This window comes from Triturus cristatus, chromosome 5_1 (genome assembly GCF_964204655.1).
Source record: "Triturus cristatus chromosome 5_1, aTriCri1.1, whole genome shotgun sequence".
Taxonomy (NCBI): Eukaryota; Metazoa; Chordata; class Amphibia; order Caudata; family Salamandridae; genus Triturus; species Triturus cristatus.
The window spans coordinates 984,867,295-984,890,006 of NC_140587.1; the positions used below are offsets into that span (position 1 = coordinate 984,867,295).

The 22,712-nt window shown below is 43.8% G+C and overlaps 1 protein-coding gene across 5 annotated transcripts in view; it reads left to right on the forward strand.

Moving 5' to 3' along the window:
• Positions 1–22,712, forward strand: part of ATPSCKMT (ATP synthase c subunit lysine N-methyltransferase) — a 216,236-nt gene that overhangs the window by 114,613 nt on the left and 78,911 nt on the right. For 4 of the 5 annotated variants that reach the window (XM_085606091.1, XM_085606092.1, XM_085606089.1 and 1 more), the window contains exon 4: positions 13,491–13,541. In XM_085606091.1, coding sequence (XP_085462217.1) covers positions 13,491–13,541 — 51 coding nt within the window. Of the gene's footprint in view, positions 1–1,268; positions 1,376–13,490; positions 13,542–22,712 lie in introns of those variants that run through there. The other variant, XM_085606093.1, reaches the window with a different exon arrangement.

The following is a 22,712-nucleotide window of genomic DNA, read 5'->3' on the forward strand; positions in this document are numbered from 1 at the left end:
TTTATGTGCTTATGCAGTTATGTATACATAGCTTCATGGTGTTAAATAACTCAAAAAACAAAGAGATCTGTGTTTGTTGTAGGATAAACTGCCAAATAAAACGCCGCAAAATTGCCGCTAAATTTCCATATTTGTGCCGCTAAATTTGCTAATCTATGCCGCTATATCCTGGGGGGTCTGAGAAGTGGCAGTGGTCAAGTGTGCTGCACATCAGTCAGGAAATAACTATGTGACAGCTGGTAATAGGTATGCTGACCAGGTTGCCCAACACTGTGCCAAATATAAAATGGCAGTGAATAAGAAAATTGAAACAAGTGGAATCAGCTGCCGACTTATGCTACTCTCAGGATTAGAAACATGAGAGGAAGTAAGACAACTACAAGAGGAGGTATAATTGAAAGAAAAGGAAGAATGGGTGAAAGAAGGATGCGAAAAAAGGTCACAAGACGATGTGTGGGTTTACCTAGATGGCAGGCCAGTAATGCCAAACTGTATGCTTTCACAATTTGCTACGATGTACCACGGAGACGCCCACATAGGCAGGGACGCATTGATCAGACCCTTTAAACAGGATTGGTTTAACCCAAGGTTTAGGAGTGTAGCAGAGAGTCTATGCCAGAGATGCTTAATTTGTCAGCAAAAGAATCCAGGTCAAAAGACAGTGGTCAGTAAAGGAAAAAATGGAAAAGATGAAGGTCCATTTATAAGGTTACAATAAGATTTCATCCAATTACCACCTTGCAGAGGTTTGAAGTACATACTTGTCATAGTTTGTTTATTCTCACGGTGGGTGGAGGCACATCCTACTAAAAGAAATGACAGTATAACAGTTGTCATACTATTGTTGAGAGAACTGATTCCACGGTTCGGTTTTCGAGTAACCTTGGAATCCGATAGAGGCTCTCATTTTAATAATAAAATAATTTGACTAATCTGTGAAGCATTTAAAATTGAACAAAAACTGCACTGTGCATACCGCCCAGAGGCTTCTGGAGTGGTAGAACAAATGAATTGCACTATAAAGGCAAAGACTGGGAAAGGTATGTGCATCCACACCAATGGACTGGCCTGATGCTTTACCTCTTGTTCTGATGGGGCTCAGAAGCATTCCTGACAGGAATACTGGGTTGAGTCCCCATGAAATACTCATGGGAAGAGCAATGAGGCAGGCATGTATACCAGGACACAAACTGTTGAATATATCTGATGACTTGGTATTGGAATATTGCAAAGAACTGGCTGACCTAGTGCGTTCTATCGCTTACCAGGTTGGAGAAGACGCAGTTGCCAGGCAGCCGAATCAAGCACATGATCTGAATCCTGGTGATTGGGTGGTGGTGAAGGAACACACTCGAGAGTTGTGCCTAGCACCCAGGTGGGGAAAACCACATCAGGTTATATTGTTTCAACCACCACAGTGAAATGTGCAGGCTTGCCTAATTGGATTCATGCAAGCCATACTACGAGAGTACCAACACTTGACACGGAAGGTCCCCAACTGACTCAAGCAGTTGAGGCTGCAGAAAGTTGTGCAGCTGAAGGATCTAGAATATCAGATCCTGAAGTCGCTGATCGAGAACAACCAAGCACAAGTCAGGATGACTGGATACCAGTGGTTGACATACCTGAAGTAATTGTGAGAACAAGAAGCCAAACAAGGTTAGAAAGACAGGAGAATAGTGAGGACCAGATAGGTATAGAACAACAAGCTCAGGAAGGTGAAAATACAATTGTTGGAGAGCCTGAGCAGGACCAGATAAGGAAAGAACAATCTACTCAGACGGAGGTGGATGAAAACATTCACGAGTCTGAGGAGGGACAGATAGGTCTAGAGAAACACGTTCAGGCTGCAGAAAACCAAAGTGCAGTAAGACCTGAGCAGGACCAGGCAGGAAAAGAATAACAAGTTCAGGTAGAAGAAAGAGGAAAAACGAAATAAAACCTGAACAGGATCAAGTCAGGGAAGAAGAATGCATCCAAGCAGAAAAGGACATTGCAAAAATAAGCCCTGGACAGGGTCAGACAGAAAGGGTTTCTGAAAACGAAAACGATCAAATTGTGCCACAACTTAATGAAAATAAAAGAACACTTGAAGACAGTGACAGTGCGGGACAAGCAAAAAGGGTCAAAACAGTTAATGAAGAACCTGACCAAGTAAACAAAATTTCTAGTCAGTCTGGGACATCTGCTGAAAAGCCAAGACGACGAAGTCAAACATTAAAAGTATTAAACAATAAGTTCAAAGGTCCTGAATGGACCTATGTAATTCTTGAAGATTTCGAGAATTTAGATTTAAGAAAGTGATGAAGAAATAAATGCAGAACAGATTGCCGAAGAAGTGAGACCAACTTGAAAATTTCCCAAGAAATGTATATTTCAAAAATTAATCTGAATTAAAGAGAAATCTTCTTAGCCCAAGATGGCTGTTAATAGGGCTGCTTGAAAACAGAAACGAAAGTGTATACAAAGTATATTTTTAGTGCTTATAATTTGGTTCGTACTGACTGTAGCCATTCCTTATTTGATGGTTACAAAAGAAAAGAATAACACAAGTACGCATGAAAGGGTAGATAACATTAAAGGAGAAAGAGTAGAATTAGAAGCACCGAATGAGTCTAAGACTGAACGAGATAGGCGTAGCTTTAGGAACACCAGATGAGTTAGATGTGCACCAAACTGTGACAAATAATGACACTGCTTTAAATGTTTTCACAAATTTATTAGCGCAATATGTAGACACTATGGAAGTGAGTGATTGTTATGTATGTATGAAATTACCAGCATCAGTAGCAGAAGGTGTAACATTTCACCATATTCCCTTAACCTATGGTATTTCTTGTAGCGTTTTAGCAAGTTTGTTTTATAGAACAGGAAAGTTACAATATTATTATTCTAATATAAATGTCATTTTTCCCGAGGTTCCTATGCGAAAGAACATGAACCCAGTTCTTATTACTAAGGATTCAATGTGAAAACAATAGATATAGCAGAAGCACACATGCACAATTTAACATATAAATTACGCAAAGAAGAAAAGATACTTTTGAATTTAGTTGAGCAAAGGAGACAAGACCTACAAAGAAAGGCTTCTGAACCGAAATATCAGATACCTCAGTGGGCTGAGAAAGAAAAAATGTATACAACTGGCAAGACTCATGCTGCTATGTCCCTGAACTTTGAAAAGAAAGGGAAGATCTGCCTCCATAGATTAAAGACTGACTATAACAATGTATGTATTGGTTCCAGTGAATGCGAACATAATTTTTAAGTAATTGGAGGATGGGGACTAAAAGGTGGAACAGATCGCGTATTTTCTGGAATGTATTATGTATGTGGTGACAAAGCATATTTTAGGCTGCCTGATCATTGGTACAGTAGTTGCTATCTTGGAATAGTATTCCCAAAAGTGTACCATGTGAAAAGAATCACTGGAAGCAATGAAAATGCAAAAGAACTAACACGTATGAAGAGAGCTAGTTTTTCAGAAATAGTAGGTGATATATTCAGTGCATTGATATCTTCAGTGGGAGTAATTCTAAACTCACGTAGAATGTGTCAATTATCTACAGTAGTTGACAGTCTATCGACCGATACTGCTTTAGGGTTCTTGATGATTAATACAGAAATGGTTGCGATTAGATCTATGGTTTTGCAAAATCGACTTGCTCTTGATATATTATTGGCAAACGAGGGCGTAGTCTGTAAATTGTTGAAAACACCACATTTTTGCACTTATATACCTGACAAAAGTGTCGAAATTGGAGGATATATAAAAACTATTACGAAATTGGAGGAAGATTTGAAACCACTGGAAGTTGACAGTGTATGGAAGAAGTTAACAAATAGTATTACAACCGTAGGCGGCTGGTTTTCTAACATAGGTAATAGTATTGTAGGTAAAATAATACTACCAATATTAGGAATAACACTATTAGTTTTAGCAATAATGACATGCTTCAAATGTTGCAAGAAAAGAAAGAGATATACAGTGAACGAAAAAGAAAAGAAGAGAAAATACAATGAGATACAGTTAGAGGACATGAAAGGAGATCTATACAAAAAGATGAAGAATTTACAGCTTAATAACGAAAAAGAAAGAAAAGAAAGAATTGAAAAGATTGAAGAAGGAATTGAAATATTTTAAAGTTGGCTTCTGATTTGGTGGTGGGAAATTAGTGATGGCAATAAATGCCATCAGAGAGGGGATTGATGGAGCAAGGACTCGTATAAAAAGAGACTTGCTCGTAAGCAATTCTCTCAAATAACTTGTAACTCCGTAATCATTGTATTTGTAACTACTAATCTGCACCAAAATTCATACATTTAAATTCAGGGGAAGCTTGCCTATTTGTTTTACTAACAAGCAATCTGAGTGTCACTAAAGATGGCTGCTAAAGGCGGGACTCTGCATTGCGCATGCGTCTACTGCATCTACGTAGTATGACGTACTATCGCCTGGAGGGAAATCTTTGCAGCTGCGCAGTTGCTCTTAAAATGGCCGCTTGCAACCCACATGATAATGTGCATGCTTTGCTGAAACTAAACCATGCAAGTTTACTATAATGCTAATGCGGAAGATTATTATAAGTAAATGTGAGTAGAGTAGAGATAGGTGGTATACCAGGGGTCTCCAACCTTTTGTGTAGTGAGAGCTACTTCTGGTCAGTGAAAATCGTCGTGAGCTACTAACCGCCAAGCAACTCGTGCATTTTTCCGAGAGACCTCCCAGGCCCAGTTTCATTGATGTTAAGCCTAATTTCTTCAGAGCTCATACCGTGGTTTGAACACAATACTTGACTAGGCAGCAGTTTGTGTGCCAGTTCAGGGAAAGGAATGCGTCATATAATGTTAAATACTGCACATTCTGCCCTTTACCTTAGTCCAGCAAGGTGGCTTGCTGCCCTATGTGAAAGTTTGCTAAATATGCCCCCCAGAATAAGGTACTATAGCGCTAAACAGCATCATGAGAACTGTCACAGGACTCATGACGTATGCATGCAGGATCTCGCCATTCACTCTTTAGTGTTGTGTTTCCAGCCCACAATACACAAGCATCAGTCTTCTCCCACACATGCACAGCCAGCATAAACTGTCCACTCTCACCAGGACTGGACTGGACATAGCTCGTCTTAAAAAGAATCACCACATAGAATTCATTGCCTCTGCTTGACTCAATGGGATTTCCTGAGCTGTCGTCTTGCGCAGCCTTTTATATTTTTAAAAACAATTAAAATAATGTTCAGTTTTGGAAAACAAGATCTGCTGCTTAATATTGAGCAACTGACCATCTAGTTTTCTCCTTGAGTCTGACACTGTTGAGGATTGATTGTCTGGCTTGGTGAGAAGTAAAAACAAAATATGCAGGTATATTAGTGGCATGGTAGGGCGGGAGCTGTTGAGGCTGGAATGTAACCCCAAAGTGATGGAATTGGGTCAAACTACTAAAGAAAGCTGTACTGACTGTTTTAACATTTCATATATTTGCTCTTTAAAATGCCAGAAAAAGTGATTAGCTCAGAATCAAGTATTTATGATGAAATTACCCCAGGTTTAAATTCGCAAAGAGGTCAGCAATTGAGCCACTCCAAATGTCACTTCCGCACATATATCACACTTGACTACAACTACACTACATCCACTCCTGCTGGGTAACTGCATAAAAACACGTATAAATAAAACAAAGGATTTTGTGGATATTTCTGTGCTGCACTTTGGTTTGTTCACTAGTATAAGTCAAACACCCAGCAGAATATAAGACTGACATTTGTGGGTTACAACTGTTGATCTCAGCAAGGCACATAGAGCGTGTTTAAGTGGAGAAAAACACTTCCTTTTCTGTTTTTGTTACCAGCTACCAGCATGTTTCAGTACTTGCTTTTACCATTTATGTTTGCACCCACTTTACTGTCCTCAAAAGATGTCACTCCAAGTTGGCCCTACCAACCTTCAAACCAGTTTCTAAAAGACACGCCCTTTCCTGACAATTCTCGTCCTCTGATTTTCCCAATCGGTAGGTAGCCCATTTGCTGCAGGGAGAGCCAAGCTGACCCAGCCACCACCTCCCCGTCAGGTCCATGCCACTCCCAAGCCATGCTCCTCTCTATGAGCTCTCGAATCAAACACTTGACTTGACGGACCTCTGTGCTCTGCTCGAATGAATTCACCGCGCATCTGAGAGGAAAGGGCGGGCAACCTTTGTTAGTTAGAGTCCCTAAATAACAGTTCCTACTTCAGCGTTACCAAAGCTGATTGTGAGTTGTCACTCCTACCTCCTCCCCACACACGCTCCCTGACCCGATAATAACTTTTGTAATTCACTTCTTACTTACATTTGTTTTTGTGTTAATTGTAACCCGGCACTAAATATTACTCCAAGCCGCTATATTTATTATTAGCTGTTTTATTCGAATTTAGCAACATCTTTCATTTCTCCTGGCCTAACATGTCGGTTTGAAAGCAATCACTTCACCAATATGCATTCTAAATCAGGCCTGCTCGAAATGAAGGAGGGGTTGATGGCCGAGGTTGGAGGGGGGTCAGGGGGAGTTAAAGTGGAGGCAGTTCATGAAGAAGTGATTTAATTTACACATAAATTCAACTTTCGCTGTTGAAAGTGCATCACAGTTCCTTTTTTTTCATCCTGTTCCCAGTTTACAGCCAGGCTCAGGAGATAACAATACCGGAATAGAGGGCTAAATAACTGCTGTCCCCAGGGAGATAGAGGGGAGGGGAAGCCGGAGGAAGTAGCAGAATAAGAAGTGGAAAGCGCTGAGAATGGGGCCATCACAGATCATTAACAGCTTTTTGTGAAAAAATGGCCGAAGCTGCATATTCGAACGTATTGTGCTTTTTGCGTGCCGTCCAGTGTAATTAATAAATTAAACTAGACTTCAGAATTGTTCTGGGTGTGCTCCCACCCCAGCTTACCTGCTGCTCTGGTGAAGGAAAGGTGGCAGGCTGTACAGCTGAAAGGGCAGATGGCGCGTGTCCCGGCAGTTCTTTACAGCTTGCGCGACCGGCAAACAGCTGCTCTGCCCTGCCACACCTAATGCAGCTCCGCACTCGTGACTCATACAATGAGCGCGGTGCCCGTGAGGAAAAGGCAGGGGCCACATAGACACCTGGTCACGAGGTACAAGAAGATGCTGATCTGCGATGGAAGGAGAGGCACGTCATCCTCTTCGGCCTGGCCTGCCCCGCCCCAGCTAAGCTCAAAGCAATCTGAGCAGCTGGTTTGGGTGAGGGCGGGCAACAGACCTGCAAACAGCCTAAAAAGCCCAAACAACACTAAAGGGCTACTAAATTCAGCCACAAGCTTCACGAGCTACTCACAGGGTCTCGGCGAGCTACCGGTAGCTCGCGATTGACCGGTTGGAGACCCCTGTGGTATACAGTGAAATCATTTATTTTGATTTTAATATTCTTTTCTTTGACCTCTCTATTAGTTCGTATTTGGGCCGCCAAGTGGGACAGAAACTCGTGTACCATGTGATTACTTCACATGCGCAGTAATAACAAGCCAGGAACCGCGATGCAAAGCCTTGAATGCCATCCAAAAGAAAACAGTAACATGACCTGGGAACAACATGATGTCCTGTGAACGGAACCAAATTGCATACATTGCATTGATTAAGATGTGAATACGGGTGGGAAATAAAGCTTGGGAAAGTAATTAAGGGGTGGGAACATTGAACAATAAGCTTTAGAAAATATTAAAACTTAGCATGGTGTGATGATCATCTCCCCTTGCTTGTCCAATCAGAATTAAGAGTTTCATGAACTTACAACATTTAGGGGTGGTGTCTACCATTAGAAGAGTATAATTGAGGTAGTTTAGTTAGTTAGATATGCATGCAAGATCGCTCGTACTGCAGAGATGCTGAGAGACCGAGATGCTGTCCGAGAACTGAGCAGAACCGAACTTCAGAACTTAGAGTCAAAGCTAAATTTGAAGAACATCATGGAAGAATCAAGGAGTGAATTAGGTAAAGAGCTAGAAGAAGATTGTGGAAGAATCAAGGAGGAAGAGAGTATCAGAGAGGGGTGAGACGCAGGCGTCGAATCTAAAAGAGGTCACCTATCCTGTCCTGAATGCTTTGGTCTCCTGACCTGTCCCAGGGGACCCTTTCCAGCTCCTAGGCCCAGGGGTTGGTTTCCACACCATTCTAGGTAACTATAATTGTGTGTAGTATGTCAATGTACTGCTCTCTCTGTTTTCTCCCTTTTCATGTACTGTCATTATTATAACGTAGTCTGAAATTTCTGACTTAATTTTATTTTCCTTTCTTGAAGAAACAGTGTTCGAGCTGCACTTTGTATTCTTTGGTTCACATGAAATTTACTATATAAACATTTAAAACTCTCTTTAGTCAGTGGTCATTTAAAGTATTTACATTGATGATATTACACCTATACTGCTAACAACTAGCTGGCACATGCATCAAGCAAAAATGTCCTGGCAAAAATAGCGAATCGCTAAAATCGTCCGTTAGCGAGTGCCACACAACCGATTCCAATGCATCAACCCCAGTACCGAAAAAAATAAAGAATCGCTTTAAAAAAACCCTGTTACATTAAAGAATCGCAAAATAAAGAATCGGTAATAGCGAAAACATAAATAGCGCCTGGCATTAGCGATTAGCAAATAAAGAATCGCTAAAGAATTCATCAAAAATCGCTAATACCGAAAACCTTCAAATTCGCTATTTAGCATGAGCTGATTAAGGGGAATCTGAACCAGGAGGTAAAGTTGCAGACACACCCAAACAAAAAAAAAAGTAGTCAAAGTGTACCACAGGTGTAATTAATCAGAAAGCCTTCAAAAATGGGCCTGGAGACCCCGTTTCCTTTTACAAAATGGCAGCGCTCTACGTGCTTGCAAAGAGGATGAGAATAAATGCAGCAGCACAGCGCAGGAGGAGGATCCAGGAGAGGGTATTCAGAGTGCGCATTACATTGCTGGGCCAAAATGAGGAGGAAGTATATGACAAGTACCGTCTCAATCGTGCCATGATAATGCGCCTAATTGCTGACCTGGAACCATTACTGCAGCACCAGACACGTAGGACCAATGCCATTCCTGCGCACGTCCAGGTCCTATGCAGCCTGCACCTACTGGTGTCTGGAAGTTTCCAGGGGGTCGTAGCGGTAGCGGGAGGCGTATCACAAAGCACACTTTCACGCTTCTTCCGTAAATTCATTGATGCCATGCTGACAATGATACATACCCACATCACCTTCCCCACAACCCCACAGTAGATGGACCAGACCAAACAGGAATTCTACCAGGTGGCTCAATTCCCCCATGTCATAGGATGCATTGACTGCACGCATGTCCCCATCTGTCCCTCCTCAGCCAATGAGTACATCTTCCGTAACAGGAAGTACTATCACTCCATCAACGTGCAGGTCGTGTGCAATGCCAAGCACATAATCATGGCCATAGTGGCACAATTTCCAGGGAGCACACACAACTCATATATATTCAGACACAGTGGCATCCACATGTGTCTGCTCAATGGAGAATTTGGAGAGGGACTCCTGCTTGGTACATACTCATACCTATTCATTACATCAGTATCACACATGTATTAGCATTACTGCCGCTAAGCCTTTGCTTCCCCCCTGTAGGTGACAGTGCATACGCCTTGCGGGAATATATCCTCACCCCCTACATCAACCCAGCAACACCACAGGAGCAACGCTACAACGCGGCACATATTAGCACAAGAAATGTGATTGAGAGAACATTCGGGATCGTGACGAGTCGCTTCCGGATCCTACATAAGACTGGTGATGCTTTGCAATATAAGCCAGAGACCTGCTGCAGGATTGTAGCAGTATGTGCCATGCTGCACAACATTGCAACCAGAAGGGGGATGCCCATAAATATGGACAGAAACGACAACAATCGGGATGACCAACCACCCGCACAACACTGACAGTCACACGTGCCAAACACAGCTGAAGGTCAAAGGAGGCGGACATACATCACACAACATCATTTCAGAGCCAGGTAAGAATGAGCCATGACAATATATTTTGGTGTGCTAATGTTTACTTCACATGAGCACTTGTCCAAGTGATGTAACATGAGTAGAAAAAATTACAGTGCTTCTAATCATTGTGGAGAAAAACATATCCGTTGTCATCACGGGAGTGCAAACGCAAAATGCAACTGGCCCATGGTTATACCACCATGGACTGAGATGCGGGACTGAATGTCTAGTGCCGCTTCCCACGTACCCCCAGCCTCCTGTCGCCTGTCTCCTCTACCTCACCAGGCTGTGTATCTGTGGCTGTAGAGCTGTGTGAACTGCGCCTCCTGTTGCAGGTCTCCGGCACGGACACGCTGCTCACACTTGATGCGGCCTCACTGTCCTCCTCCCCTCCCAAGTTGCTGCCACTAAATGTCCCTGACTGCAAGTGTTCCACTGCAGTGGCCACCTGGCCTAAGGCCTTCGCTATATCCCCACAGTAATGCCCGAGGTCCACCTGCAGTGACACGGAGCAGCGGGACAAAACTGCAGTGCTGTTGCAGAGCTTTGTGATGGCCCTGGTAGATGCAGTAGTATGGAGCAAGTTCTGCCTGTGCCTCCTGCGCTTGCTGTGTTGTCCTGCTAGGATGGCACGGGTGAGCTCCTGTAGGTTTTTATTGATGTCCCGATTGCCCTCAGCCACAACTGTGGTCATGTGCCTCACAGCGTCTGTCAGAGTGCACATGTGTTTTGCCAGTTTGGAGATGTTGAGATTCATTGTTCCCATGTGTCTCCCCTGCAGGCGCTGAACACGCAGCATCTGGGCCTCTACACCACCATAGATGTTCCTTGGCTGTTCAGGGCGCTCTGCAATACTGCACATGGACCTGCGCCGCTGTGTGACTCGGCCACGTGCTGGTGGTGGGGCTGGCGGTGTGACACATGTCTGACTGGGAGCACTTGTGGGTGCTGGTCTCGGCTCTGTATCCATCACCTGCAGGGAGGGGACATGTGCCCTGTGTCTTGATGGTATTGTCGCTGGTGGTGGTGGTGGTGGTGGTGGTATTATCGGTGGTGGTGGTGTGGATTGACCTTCCTGCGGAGTGTCTCCATCGGTATCTGTCGGTGTCTCGGAGATGATGAGTCGCTCACTGTCATCAGAGTCCACCGGAGATGCATCTGTGTGTGCATTGTTAGTTTATTTTGTGACTATATCTGTTTGTCATTCCGCATTTATTTCCTACAATAAATTACATATTTTGACACACTGTTGGGCCTGTACTGCTGATCTCATTTATTGTGCAATGGTGATCATACATGCACACTTGGCTAACATGACTACAACTCCCATGATGCAATACTAATGTGAGGGTATATGTGTTATGCACTTCTCCCTGCACACTGTGATTGACCTGGGGGGATGGGCATGGGTATACAATATGCAGCGTATAGGCGCAGGCATCCATCTTACCTTGTTCTTTGGTTGCTGCGCCGGAGGTGTCCATCTGGGTTACTCCGACGACTGCCTCTGGCTCAATGGTCCCCTCAACGAGCTTCTCCAGGGCAGTGTTGGCAGGTACTCTGGATGGCCCCCCTCCTGTGCCAGCTGCTTCCTTGACCCTTTCGGCAATGCGCTCCTTTGCCCTCTTCCTGAGGTCATACCACCTCTTCTTAAGGTCGTCGATGCTGCGGTGCGTCACTCCGACAGCATTCACCCTCTCCCTGATGCGAAGCCATATCTTCCGCTTCTCGGCTTCGGGCACCTTGAGTGACAGCTTCCCAAACAGCTTATCATGCTTGTTGCTCACCCCCTCGATCAAATGCTCAAGTTCCCTGTCAGAGAACTTTCTCTTCCTCTTCCTGGGCGTGTCTGATGTAGCAGGTACATTCCTGTCCATCCTGGATGAAGGTAGTCTGGATGGGTTCTGAGGGTGAAGTCTCTTGGCTCAGCTTGTATGCTCTGCCTCCTCCTGTGAGCTCCTCAGGGCAGTGAATGAGGCATGGGCTGGATGACTTCCTGGTTGTGATGTCATCAGCCCGCTTCTAGTGCGACCCGTTTTTTGCAAATTCGCTATTTCCGAATTCGCAAATACTGATTTCGCTAATACCGAATTCGGAAATTGCTATTCTTTATTTTAAGGAATCGCTATTGTGTTTTTGGTTATTTTTTGCGATTTTTAAGGAAACGCTAAATTTTACCGAATCTGTACATGCATCCCGGAAAGCGATTCCTTATTTGCGATTCCTTATTTATCGCTAATAAGGACTCGCTTTTCGGGATTTTGATGCATGTGCACCTAGGTCCATTGATCAGAGAAATTATATACGGACGAAAGGGTTGGTAAGAATTTGTGAGGTAAATTAATCTTGCAGGTATTAGCACACTAAATTGATCCGAGCGGTGCTTACTAGCTTATGTATGAGTGCTTATGGGCCAAGGTGAGTATGTGAATTGTGTGTATCCTTAGCTGGTAACCCTCCGCTCCATCGCCCTTAAGCCACCCCTATGTCTAAAAGAATACCAGGTGTCCTTCCACTTTCCCCAGCCACCATGGCAACACTCTTCCCTAGCCCAGTAATATATAGATACAAAAAATACCAGATGTCCTACATTCTCCTTTTTCCACCCTTGGTTATACACTCCCCTCCTCTGCAACCCTCTGGAGCTTCCCTCCACCCCTCAATTTTACAGACTCTGTCAGTGTGGAGAGGGTTGACCTAAACATTGCTCTGATTGAGCAGCTTCCAGCATGAAAAAAACTCCACTAACTCACAGGTCCTTACTGACCTGTGGCAGAGAAAGATGAATGCATCCCCCTTCCTCCTTTTGGCCTGTGACGATCAAGTGAGGATTGGAATACCACAAACCTTCCCCCAAGGTAGAGGTACTTCTTAACTGTGAGATCTGCTTTAGGCTATATCCGCAGCTACAAATTTACTTTGTACATTATTAGTTCTGTGTTAAGAATTCATAACTCAAATGACAGGGTGAGATATTGGCACTTTAGTTTTTCATAGAGATATGAAAGGCACCAAATGTAGGTGGTGTGTTGTAAGTGAGCAAATAGAATTTATTTCAACGCCACTAAAAATGCTTCCATGCCTACTGATATTAGGCCTTACAGTTTTTCTTATGACAGATATTTTGATTCACAGCTTATATCATCTGCCATGAACATCTTTGTCAATAAAAGAAAATATTTAAAAATGAAAGATCATTTCTGAATTGTAAATGGCAGGTCTTCTTTAAATCTATTTTTAATATTGCGGATGTAGTGAGGTGGTCATGCATGCTCGCAGCGCTTTTGAAAAAGAGATACAGGTAATGAGAACACAATGCCAAGAGGTTCGCTATTCCTTTTAAAGTTCAGTAGGATAGTAAAATGTAATCAATAATAAATACAACGAATTACCCTGCGGCTTCTCCAGTATAATAAATAATATTTGCATTTTAAAAACATAATTTATTACACAAAAGCTAATTGATCGCTTTTTTATTGTTTCCCCTTTTAGGTCTCTTTCTCAGAGTACTCAAATGTTGTAATTTTTGGTGTGCCTCAAATGGTAAGTTTAAGTTAGTTTCTTTGCATTTGTATGATTATGGTATATTTAAAAAATGTAGTCCACACCGTAAACATCCTACTAATTTTGTGTCAATACGGTGTCATGTGGTCTCATAGGCTATTCAGGGCCTATGTTTATCCTCTGTTAACATAGTCTTACCACCAAATTGTTTTTTGTTTACTTTACACAAAAATGTCACATATCCTGTTACAGGGTCTCCGGAACCTGTTCATATAGGGCCAGATGTACAAAGCTATGTTTCAGTCGCACACGGCCCGATTCACAGAATCGGCCCATTTGGGAACAAAACAATTGGTATAATTCAGTATTAGGAAGGGGCGTGTTTAGGGCATCCCTTTCTAATACTGAATTGCAGTGGTATGTGTAAATGTTTTGCGACCGAAATTCAGTTGCAAAACATTTGCAAATGACCATCTACTTCAATTAGGTGGTAACCCATTCGCGAACATGAAGGAGTCCCCAAAGGACCCCTTCCCTCTTGTGAATGTTTGTAAAAACATTTTAAAAAGCAGGGAGTGGTCCCGCGGACCATTGCCTACTCTTAAAAAATGAAAAGAAAACTTTGAATTTTTAGATTTTACCTGCACAGCGCTTGCGCTGTGCTTGTGAAATCTATTGTTTTTACTATATCTTAAAAGGGGTTTACATCACACCTTTACTTCTTATTGATCTGTGTGCTTGTCACTTTACTTTTCCTCATTTCTATTGATTGTAGGCATTCTATTTCCTTTTCCATGTGTGTTTTTCACTTATCAGTTTCCCAGGGCCAAAGTACTGGTTCACAACCGCTGGCTTTGATGTGAACTTCTTTTATTTGCTTAAGGCTGCACAGGTTTATTTGTTTTGAGGACTTCACGCATTTAAGGCGTACATATCAACCAGCTTTGATGTGAACTTCTTTTATTTGCTTAAGACTGCACAGTGTTTATTTGCTTTGAGGACTTCACACATTTAAAGTGTGCTTCTTGATAGGTTTTTTGCAGCTTTCTCCAATGTTATTGCTTTACACTTTTTGTTTCTGCACGCATTTCGAGTGTACTTTACTTGTGAGCCCAAGCAGAGACTCAAACCCAGCTCCAAGATCTTAATTTCTGGCATTAACGCCCCACCCTCTGTCCTGACCCTTCGCTTCTATTTCGGCACTCTTGTTGTTCAAGCGTCGCATTCAACTTTGTGGCTTGTTCATGAAGCATACCATGAGAATGCTTGCTTCTAGCTATCACTCTTGTATGCTTCGCCTCCCAACGCCACTCACACCGCCACTCGTCATTCTCTTTAACTGTGGTTTGAATGGCATTAAAACCGGAATTTGCTCAATTAATCTATTTTATCCGAGCGCTTTGGCTGAAATGACGTGTGTAGCAACTACCAAGTTGTCTGTCCAACATCACACAAGCGAAGGAAATTTGCATTTCCAACAATTCAATTTGTGTTGAGCATCCAGAATGTACCAGTTGTATTTCACTATTAGTAATTAAAAATAGTACTGCATTCTCCTCTGTTGGCAGCCTTTTTAGGTTGAGCCTGGGCTGCACACGTGCTGCTCTGTGAGGCATGCTGTATTGAAGTAGAGACTTAACTCTCCGCCCACTCTACGCTCATATTTTTCATTGGTTTGTGTCATTGTCCACTGTAAACTAAGGCTGTTCATTTGTCAAAAGGCTTAGTAGTCCCTCCTTAGTACTGCCTTGTATCATTTTATAAACACCCATGGCTACACCCACTGTTACGTGTGTTGTTACTGCGTAGTCTTCAATTACAGCCTCCGAGCACTATTTTCTCAAATAGCTGTGTTCTGCTTGCTGTTGCTGGCAGGACATGCTCTCTCCTAATGCTTTTTAAAAATTATAGCACGCATTTGCAATGCAATAGGTCTCACATTAACAAGAGTTTAAGCTATTGGCATTGTAAGTGAAAATACCTTTTTTTATCTGTTTTAAAAAACAACACATAAATAAAAGGCATTGGCATTTACACAATGCCAATAGCTCAAACTCTTGTTAATGTGAGACCTATTGCATTGCAAATTCTTGTTTAGTTCAGGCGTCTAAAATTCTTCAAGCCAAGTATTCAAGCCGCTTTGGTCAGAGTCTCTCTGCTGAGCTCCCGCTGCTCGGGGGTGAGAAGTTGTCTGCATCTTGTATCCGGATGCAGCTGATGGCATGCTGCTGTCACACGGGGTGCTGCACTGTCCTTCATGCATTCTACATGAGCCACATTGTGTCGTGGAACCAAACAATGGGACAGAAAGTGATATGTGACACTGCATGATGAGTACAGCACTGATGACTCTGACTGCCTTCATAAGTGTCTGTATCTACCTGAGGCTGAATAAGTACAGTTTGGTTGAGTGAGTGAATGTATTCACAAGCATGTGTGAGAGACTTTGTGTGTTTAGTACAGTTTAGCCACCATGCATTTCCTACATTTGCAATTGATGTGTGTGCGACTGCCTAGCTACAGCATGGCTGAGTCTTACTGCATTGGGGTGTGTGTGTGAGACTGCATGAGCACAGCATAGTTGAGTGGGTCATTGCCTTCTTAATTGTGTTTGTGTGGGACTGCACATGTTCTGCATAGTTCAGTCACATTGCATTTACAAGTGATGTATGTGAGACTGCATGAGCACAGCATAGAAGAGTCTGACTGCAATGGTGTATGTGAGACTGCATAAATACAGCATGGCTGTGTCTGACTGCATTGATGTGTTTGTGATACTTCATGTGAATAGCATGGTCGAGTCTGACTGCATGGGTACAGCATGGCTGAGTATGATTGGATTGGTGTGTTTGTGAGACTGCATGAGTACGCTTTGTTTTACTTTACTTTGTCACAGCAGCTCACACTGCTGTGCAAAATGTTGAAATAAACATTGACAAAGCCAATAGATCTCGCATTGGCTTCAAGACCTTGTGATGCTTTTTATGACTATATACATGTTTGGACCTCTGCTTGTGTTTAATCCTACGCACATTGTTTTTGATTTAATTGAAAATGTTGTTGTCTGAGGAAAGAGGCAGAAGTTAGACTCTGTTGTTAGTCTATGTTGACCAGGTGGTGCATGACTCCACCCAACTATATTTATTACTCACTACCTTTCAAAATCTACTTATAATTTGCCTTGCTCAAACAGAACACAGTAGACAAATTCACTAACACCGTTGCATAGATCCTCTACAACCCCCCTAATCCCCCCCCCCAATTGACTCTGCATTTAAACCTGCTTTTCACAGTTTTATTTTGGGGTCTGTTTTATATAGTGCCAACATCACTCAAAGGTACAGGAGCACTTTATATTAGCACAAGTTACTTCATACAAGCATACGGGTAACTAATCGCCTACACATTTTAATCTGCTTTTTGCAGTTTTATGTTGGGCAGTTTTATATAGAGCCAAATTCACCTGAAGGTACAGAACTGCTTTATATGACCACCACGTACTGCACAATAAATTGCCTTTCCAAAAAAACAAGTCATAACCCTTTTATGGAGTTTCTTTTACTTATATTGCAGAACTGCTCACCAACTTAAAACTTACCAAAATATATATATATTATTAATTACATAGGCGAAACCTAATGCTTGTTCTTTTTGAAACGCATCCCGTTTTCCTTTAAGGAAAGCGGGCATCATTTAAAGGAAAAAAAATAAAATCATTGCATTATTGAAAAGCAATCACAAACATGGTGGTCTACTGGTCCCTGCAGGCTACCATCCCTGTGATTTTTGCGATTCCTAAAGGGTCGCAAACCGAGACCTATCTCATGGCTATTATAGAGGTAGGTCTATTTGCGACCCATTGGTACTTGCAAAATGTGTGAAACAAACATTTGTACATGGGTGTTTGGGAATACCGAATAGTGAATCGCACAAATTTGGTAATTGTAAAACCTTTCCTACGTACACCTGGCCCGTAGACACAGTATATTTTAGACTTTTTAGATGCTGCGGTCCACCGCGGCAATCAGCCGTTTGTGCAGAGGGTGGCTACTCTCGATCACTGTCTCTCGCCTTGGTGAAGTATTTCCGGGGGTGGAGGGGCGGTACTGTTCACGCTACTGGTATTTAGGCATGAACAGACCGCGGACGCGCAGTATATATTGGTGAGCTGCAGCGTTATTGTTTTACCCTTTGGTTCTATTTTAAAAACGTTGTATGCTCGCTTATTCTCGTGACAAACTTCTAGCTATTAGGCTAACAGGGAGCACCTGTGGCCTTCCCCCTTGTAACGTACTTGAGGGTCCGTTTTGTTGTGGGAATTGTGGTGTTAATTCTTGGACGACCACCTCATCCCCTTCTATTCATCTTCCTGGCCCTGGACAGAACATTAAATTGTTCAGCCTTAACTGCCGTTCATTAGTTTAGCACCACCTGGATGTGTACGATTTGTTACTTGATGAATCCCCTGATGTTCTCTTTCTGATGGAGACATGGCTGTCAGTAGATACGATGGGAGAGCCTGGTATGGCGCTTCCCCCGGGCTATTGTATTATCACTCTCAATTGAGCGGCTAGAGGTGGCGGTGTTCCAGTTGTTTTTAAACCCTGCTATACATGCACCCTTGTCAAAGAAACCGTATTGGGTTGCGAATGTGGATGTTTTTGGATCTCCTTTAATTCTAACTATACCATGTCTGGTATACTGGTATATCGTCCCCCAGGTTCTTCGTAGGAATGCAGTGCTGCGCTGGTTGACATAGTTAGTTTTATGGCCGTGAGGTACGCCAACTTCACTGTCATTGGTGACTTAAATCTGTATCTTGACAACCTCCACGATACAGAAGTAGCCAACTTCTCAGCTGATCTAGTAGCCTGCCAGCTGTTCCAACTAGTCCAAGGTCCTACCCACTCTGCTGGCCACTTACTTGATCCAGTCTTTTCCAACCTTTCACGTCTCTGTCTCTAAGCCCATTCCGTTATGTTGGTCTGACCACTATTTGATCCCCATGATGCTTTCTGGGGTTGTGCCCTCTCGAAGGTTGCCTCAGAAACTCTTGCTCCGACGCCCTTGGCATAAACTAAATTTTGATCATCTTAGCACCATCCTCTCTTCGAGTGTGCCCAGTTGGTTAAAAGATCCAGATGTGGCTGTTGAAGCACTATCTGATTGGCTACTTCGCCCCCTGGACGAATTGATTCCTGTCAAACAAGCTAAGTGTCCTAGTACTAAATCCAATCTATGGTACAATGACAATCTTGCCAATATGCGTAAAGCATGCAAGCGGATGGAGTCGGGCGTGGAGGTGAGACTTTGATCCTATTTTGAAGGGATGTTATCTGTCAGCCACTAAGAAATACCATTGGGCTGTTCAGAAAGCATGGGCAACCTATTTTGCTGATGAGATCAGAAACAGCAATAATCCCTCCAAGAGGATTTTCTCAATTCTTAAAAATCTCAAAAGTGCTGGGGCATCGGTTGCGTCCTCTATCAAGTCAGATGACAAATGTGAGGATCTCGCCACTTCCTTTATAAATAATGTGGATAATATCTATAAGACCTTTCCTCAGGTGGCTACGGGCTCTGACCTTGTGGGTCAACCCGCCTCCGCCCATATTCTGGCCGCCTTCCCGCCAATCACTGAGGATGCACTAGGGATACCATGCAGGAAGGTTAAATCTGGCTCCCCTGCTGATCCCATGAAGCCTGACCATCTTATGAGACTGTTACCTGTGCTTCTTACACTTTTGGGCCAGGTTATTAACATATCCCTGTCTATGGCTACGGTTCCCAGGACGTGGAAGCAGGCTAGGGTAGTTCCTTTATTAAAGAAACCCACCCTCGACCCAGCTAAACCGGAGAACTTCCGCCCTATTTCCCTGCTGCCATGGGCCACTAAGATCTCCGAAGCCTATATTAATTTCATCTTGTCAGGCTTTCTGGAGGAGAATAATATACTTGACTCTTCCCAGTGCGGATTCTGCCCTGGCCTTAGCATGGAGTCTGCCCTCCTAGCAGTGACTGAACATCTGAGGGCAGCACTGGATGAGGGACGCACCTCACCACTGATCCTATTAGATCTCAGTGCCGCATTTGATACGGTCTCTCACCAGATCTTGCTGCGGAGGTTGAAGGAGGCTGGCATCATGGGCCTCGCACTGAACTGGTTCCCCTCCTTCCTCTCGGATAGGTCCTTCCAGGAGTCGGCCGCCCATTTCACCTCCAGGGTCCATTCCATCAAACAGGGAGTGCCGCAGGGTTCAGCGTTAAGTCCAATGCTTTTTAATTTGTATGTTCAGCCTCTAGCTGCGGTAGCCAAGAGCAGAGGGCTGACTATTGTATCATATGCTGATGATACACAATTGGTAGTGGCCCTCTCCGATGACTGTCTGAATGACGCTGTTAAGTTTCGGAGCGGTCTTGCTGACGTCGCAAGGTGGATGACTGCCACCTGTCTCCAGCTTAATGCCAGCAAGTCTGAGGTCTTGCTGGTAGGGAAAGATCATGAGCTATGGAGGGAGCTGTGGTGGCCCGCTACCTTGGGTTGTGCACCCGCCACCAAACAGGTGGAGAAAAATCTTGGTGTCCGCGTCGACTCGGCTCTTAATTTCCAAACCCAAACTAAGAAGGTGGCGGCGACGTGCTTTGGTATTCTTCGTGGGCTCAAACCTCTGCTGGGCTTTTTTTACCCTTCCATCTGGCAGATGATTGTCCAGGCATCCGTGCTGTCGAGACTGGATTATGCTTGCACGCTCTATTTGGGGGTCAACAAGACGGAGTTTCTGAGACTGCTGAGGGTCAAAAATGTAGCCGCCAGAACTCTTCTCGGCATACATAGATTCTGCTCCACTTCCAGTGCTATTCGTCCGCTATACTGGCTACCGGTAGCGAGATGCGTGGAGTTCAAGTCCCTCTGCCTTGCTTTTAGGATCTTGAATTCCCCTTCCCCTGGTATCCGAGCGAGCCTGCTTTCCTCCTACACTCCCACTCGCCAACACTTGGTGGTTGTTCCCTGGGTCAGCAGGGCTCGCGCCGGTGGGCGTTCTTTTCGCTCACTGGCAGCTAAACTTTGGAATGCCCTCCCTGTACATATCCAGAGTATGGATAATTATCTGGCATTTCGTAAAGCACTGAAGACCCATCTTTTCCCTTCACTTTAGGTCCTTCTTGCAGTTGATTCCCTTTCTGCCTGCCTCTGTGGCGTTTAACAGCCTTTTGGTTTATTTTCTTTAGTTATGATAGGTTTCCCTTGCCGTTCAGCTGCCTTTTTTGCTATTAGCTGGGGCAGCTGTGCGCTTTACAAGACATCCTAAAATAACAAAACTTAAAACTTCTTAACCTGAAAACTACAGATGAGTATTTTTAGACACATTGTCACTGTGTCTATTGACCCTGGCCTCCTGTGTTTCCATGTGGTCATCATTTCTGTCTTGTCCTCCCTGACTTAAAAAACCTTTACCACAAGAGTCATTAACAACCCTTCCTTCCTTTTATTCTCTTGAACAATTTAGAAGCTACTGGTACAATATTTGCTCCTAATGGGCATTTTCCCTAGTATCGTCATGTAAATATTCAATTGGATTTATTCTAATTGGTAAAAATAGGAATCATGACATTGGCTATATTTCTACAACCATAATGAAATAAGAATTGTTTGAAGATTTGTGTACTTAAAAAACATAAACGAAACTTAGAATCCACATATCAAATAATCAATGCCCGCTTTTACGAAGTTAGATATTTAGTCCCCCTGCTCTAGAGGCTAGAGCTCCCTACAACCCAGAAACATTCCCTGACACCCACCCCGCACCTCGTGACGTCCCTACAGACAATTCTCACCTGCTCAGAGCTGGTGATATATATCTTCATTAAACTTCCCATAAGTGGGAAAACCCTGAACAAAAGGATCCAGTAATTCCGAGTTCGGCAGGTTACTCCCCATTCTGGGAACTTTAATTTGTGATCCCCATTAGTTCATGGAGAGATTCTCGCCAGTATCATAAATTCAGGCGCTGGTATGTGCCTTTGGGTATAAAGAGAACTCGAAACGGAGGCCTTATGTTTTTAATAATTCTTGGTAATATTTCGAGTTTTTGTTATAGAACGCTTCTTGCCTCCTTCCAGTTATTTCGGAGCTTCAGGGAGTTAGGGTTCAATCTGTGAAGGGTTTGTTTTGGTCCGATATTATACAGGGCCTGCCACTAGCGATGCGTAGATAAGGTGAATGCAGACTGGAACAGTCAGTTTTCAGGTCTTTACTGAAAGGATTATAGTTTGGTTTACCTGTGAGGCTTGGGTTCATTCAGTTATTCCACATTCTTGGACACCAGGCCCCTCGAGATCTGCCTCTATGTATATTCTGTATAAGGTGATGCGGTGCTGTCTGCAGGCTTCTGATGGGCACCTGCGTTACTCAACCTCATTTGCTAAAACAGGACAGAATCCTCTCTGCTTTCACCTTTCTTTCCGTTTTTAGGTCGAGGACTACCGGTCTGCCGAAGGCAGAACCGGAAGTCGAGATTTAATGTTTCCTAGAGTGGCTCCTTAGCCCGCCTCTCTTTTTGCCTCTCCTCCATTGGCTGGCTTCCTAAACGGAGGCCCGCCATTGGAGGAGAGAGCCGTCCCTCCAAATAGGCTCCGTCTTTTTCAGATTCGGGGGCGTGTTCCTTGCTGTTCTTTCCACTTTTTAGCCACGCCCTTTTAGAACAGCAGGAACACGCCCCCGAATCCGAAAAAGTTTCGGAGCTTCCATCCGCCATTTTTTTGTTGTCGTCTGGCCGTGAGCAGAGAAATGGCGAGGGTCTATCGACACAGCGTCTCTTCTGAAGTCAATATCCGTTCTTCCTGCTGAGGTCAATATCCTTCTCTTCGGTAAGGGGACGTGGAGCTGCTCAGCCCCTTCCTTCCCCCACTCTCTCACCCAAGGCACCCACGGCGTAAGCACAAAAGAAGAGGTGGCGAAAAATGCGAGAGCCTTTAGCATGTAAGAGCATCCCTTATCTTGTTGACTTACAGCCCCCCATCCACCTCAGCGAATATCCCTGGTTCGCGCCCAGATGGCACATCGTCCGTGGTTAAATATGCCTCCCCCCCCCCATGTTAAAGCGGCGACTCCGTGCGCCTACTCCAGACGCATGGCCCAGGTTAACACGCGGCGTTCCGCCGTTACGATCTTCCCAGGAAACGCAGGGTGTTATGCTGGCCCATTAGTCA